General features: G+C 32.8%; 1 protein-coding gene across 1 annotated transcript; it reads right to left on the bottom strand.

Annotated features, from left to right (window-relative positions):
• Positions 1 to 843: 843 nt before the first annotated feature.
• LOC145029422 (E3 ubiquitin protein ligase RIN2-like) lies at positions 844 to 3073 on the bottom strand. The gene is made up of 7 exons (XM_078977963.1): positions 2999 to 3073; positions 2068 to 2311; positions 1897 to 1959; positions 1660 to 1746; positions 1429 to 1554; positions 1201 to 1297; positions 844 to 1065 (listed from the first exon to the last, which is right to left on the bottom strand). Exons 1-6 carry the CDS (start codon positions 3019 to 3021, stop codon positions 1232 to 1234), a joined length of 609 nt encoding a protein of 202 aa, XP_078834089.1. The 5' UTR covers positions 3022 to 3073; the 3' UTR covers positions 844 to 1065; positions 1201 to 1231.
• Positions 3074 to 3682: the final 609 nt, after the last annotated feature.

Below are 3682 nucleotides of genomic sequence, written 5' to 3'. Positions count from 1 at the left end.
CAGGTCAAAAAGCAAGCCGGGTTTTTTTCCCTTTTTCGTTTCGTAAACTAAAATTTTGTGTTTGTTTTAACGGGTTCGGTTTGCCAGACACGGGTGCCATCTATTTGTATATTAAATAGAAAATTTAGTATTTCGTTTGACGATGTTCATAATAATCCAAATGTGGTAAATAATTTAAAGAGTAAATTACAAAAGCCTTTTTCAGTTCTTATTGCAAGATAAAATTAACTATGAACTATAAATGGGATCGAAACAATAAAGAATTATATAAACGGATAGATATGCATGGTCAAAAGAAAACAAAACCTAATTGAACAACTTAATCACATGTCAAATCCAAAGCAACTCACATGACCACAAAACTAAATGTCCACAACCGGTGATATAGTCACCAAACCCCAGGTGATAAACAACGATAAATAAACTTACAAACACAATTAGTTTATGATTAAATCCTAACAGCTGGATACATACTTAAACTTATAATTTATAAACAAGCTCTCCATCCACTAGGTTCCCAATGAAGGGTTCTCTAAGCCATTCTTAACTCAATAAACGGTGCACTGAAATGATATCCATAAACGCTGCATACAATATACACTCTTGTAAGCAAATGTAGCTTGCTATTTTTGTCTTTGGCGGATCAAGAAAGGATAAATTCACAAAATAGAAGCATTTTGAGAGTAGAATTAGAACATATGAACGAACTTACATAGGTTAAGCATAAGGTATGACTTGCCATTAAGCCTCCATGCATACACATAATGCCCAAAAGCCATCAACCACGTTATAATATCTAGGAAAAAGCATACATTCCGTAATATAACACGCTTCCGTTCCCATTTCAGTTGTGAATCTGCACATAATTAATTAAATCGTCATCTCTAGAATTAGCAAATGAAGGAAAATAAAAATAAGTTGGATAACAAAAAGAAGAGTCTTGCCTCCCGCTGCTGCTGACGTATCCAAAACCAAAAGTATTGATATTTTTGAATTATTTGTTGTGTTACGAACTGAGTGGTGAAGCAATATATCAAGCAATTGAAATCCATGAACCACAATGCCCTAAATTAAACCAAAACGATCGATGTAGACCAAAAACTTGATCAGGCACGTTATGAAACAAAATTCTAAATTCTATAATTCCAAATGAGATTATATATAGGCAATGCATATATAGTCAGTGTATGTATTTATTACCTTTAACGTTTTGAAAGCAATACTAAGAGGCTCAAAGAATAATAACAATAACACGGGCAATGGTATTTTTTTGTACATCAGTGCACACATCGTAATCCTGCAAAAAAGTTAAAAAAAAAAAAAAAATGATAACCTGAATCCTCTAATTTGTAAACCCATAGAACGACATGCACGTGTAAACCGAAATCAGAAAGTCGTTAAGATTTATAAAAAAATAAAAGTGAATACCAAATTGCGTCGACAGTGAAAACCACCAATAAAACAGAATAATGACCCAAGTGATTCCAAAGTCTTGCACCGAGATGATGATGAATTCAACCGTTCGAGGCGTTCCCTGGCTAGAGCTTCAAATATCTATAAAAGAAAAATGAAAAGTAAATTATATCCATATATATAAAACTTCCCAATTTTCTTCAGATCGATGATTAACAATGCACAAATTAATATATATAGATATACCTTCAAAGTGCATGCTACGGTCAACCATGTTGACCACAATCCTGCATGAATTAGAGTTAGTGGGACTACCACCACAAGAGATGCTCCCTGAAAAATTGAATATATAGTCACCATCAATATCATCATTGTAAATCAAATAAATGTATATATACATGCGCATGCATGCATCATTAATTAATTCATACACACATATATAGTAATTTGCATCATCACAAGACATTACTAGTGCCTCTATACCTTGTAGAGAACATATAATACTATTTTTTCCGCCAATTTCCAAGATTCAGTTGCATATATCGTCTGCATGAAGAAATATATCATTAAAAATATCAAAGATACAGTATTTAAGGAACCAAACATAAACGTAATAAGCACTACTAGAAAATTAAGCCGAAGAATATATAGTACCTTAAGAGATATAAAGATGAGTATATAAACGTTGAGGATAAAATTGAGCACCAAAGCAAATGTGATATATGGCTTATCCACTGCACATTTGGAAACACAAAAGTGCACATAGTTTCCATCGATGATCAAACCATCTGAATGTAGCTTCACATTAGAAAATTCTGTCCAAAATTGGAGGCCTAGAAAGCTCAACACCGTACAAACTGCTGAGATAAAAAGCCGCATCACCTTCATTGCATGCGACCTGTACATCGATCAGAACGTACATCACATAATTAGCTAGTAACACTCATATATACTTTCTTTTAGCAAATATCATGATTTCATAACCGATTATCTTCTATCGTGTTATTCCATTAATGTGTAACTAATTAGGAAGGATATTGTATATTTCATTTACCCCATAACCTAGTTTTTTCACTACATACTTGCATGTCGTCTTTTTTAATGAAAACCCTAAACAATTCCTCAATCCCCATCATCTTAAACTTCAAAAATAAATAAATATATGAATAAAAATAAAATAAAAAAGCTCTTTTTGGGTGTTAGATCGACTGGTTCATAAATGGAGACTTGAAAACCATATGATTGTCGGAGCTTGATTGATGAGGCAAGTTAGTCGATTTTTGTAGATTTAACGGATCTTGTTTAGCGCCGTCCAAGCTAGGGACCAAAGGTGCAAGAAATTACAATTCGGGGACCCTTTGGGAAGTAAAAGAAACATCTGGAAGGAAAATTAAATCACGACTCTACATAGTTGTAATTTACTCAAACAAATACACAACAAAAACCAACGAAACGAAAAACTAAAACCTTAAAAGTTAAAACCCTTCTCTTACAAATACTAAAAGGAAACAGGTAACTGATGATCCTTGCATCAAGATACATACTATACTACGATATGAAATCAGGTAAAGAAAAGTCAGCTAACCTGTCCTGATTCAAGAAGAACATGACTAGATGTGAACTCTTGGGCGAAGGTTCTCCCAGTTTGGTGAGAGAGAAAATATTGGGCACATTTTGAGGGAAAATAAAGAGGAGAAGGGTTTGAAAGACAAGCAAAAGCTGAATAATTTGCCATTTCTTCTTCTTATTCTTGCTTTCATCTTTTGTCCTTACCAACTTCTTTTAGCATAACTTCCTCTTTCTGTCGATTGCTTCAGGGGTTGGGATGGAGGTATGTGTCAACCACTTATAGTTTCTACTCAATTATTAGACGGAAAATGACATAGAAGATTGTAAGTTTAGCATAGATATATGGATTATAGGGCAAATGATATATTACTACTCAAGTATTCTACTCTCAATGGTTAAAGCAAGAGGCTTTGCAATTGCATTTTTTTTTTGTACTCTTTTTGCAGGTTTATTTGATAAAACTAAAAATTTCAGGCAAACATAAGGGAATCAGGGAAAAAAAAAATTAAAAAAGAATGTTTATGTGAAACGCAAGGGCTTTAATAAACCATACATATGCAAAAAGATAAAATTAAAAGAAAAAAAGTTGCAAACCTCCGGTTTTAATAAACCCAAAATACGAAAAAAAAAAATCCATACATTTCTACAAAACTTAAAGCTTTTATGTCATTTACCCATTATTATATATATTGTTATTTGA

Source organism: Lactuca saligna, chromosome 2, assembly GCF_052625555.1.
Source record: "Lactuca saligna cultivar CGN05327 chromosome 2, ASM5262555v1, whole genome shotgun sequence".
In the NCBI taxonomy this organism is placed as follows: Eukaryota; Viridiplantae; Streptophyta; class Magnoliopsida; order Asterales; family Asteraceae; genus Lactuca; species Lactuca saligna.
This window is presented reverse-complemented; position numbering and strand designations above follow the sequence as displayed.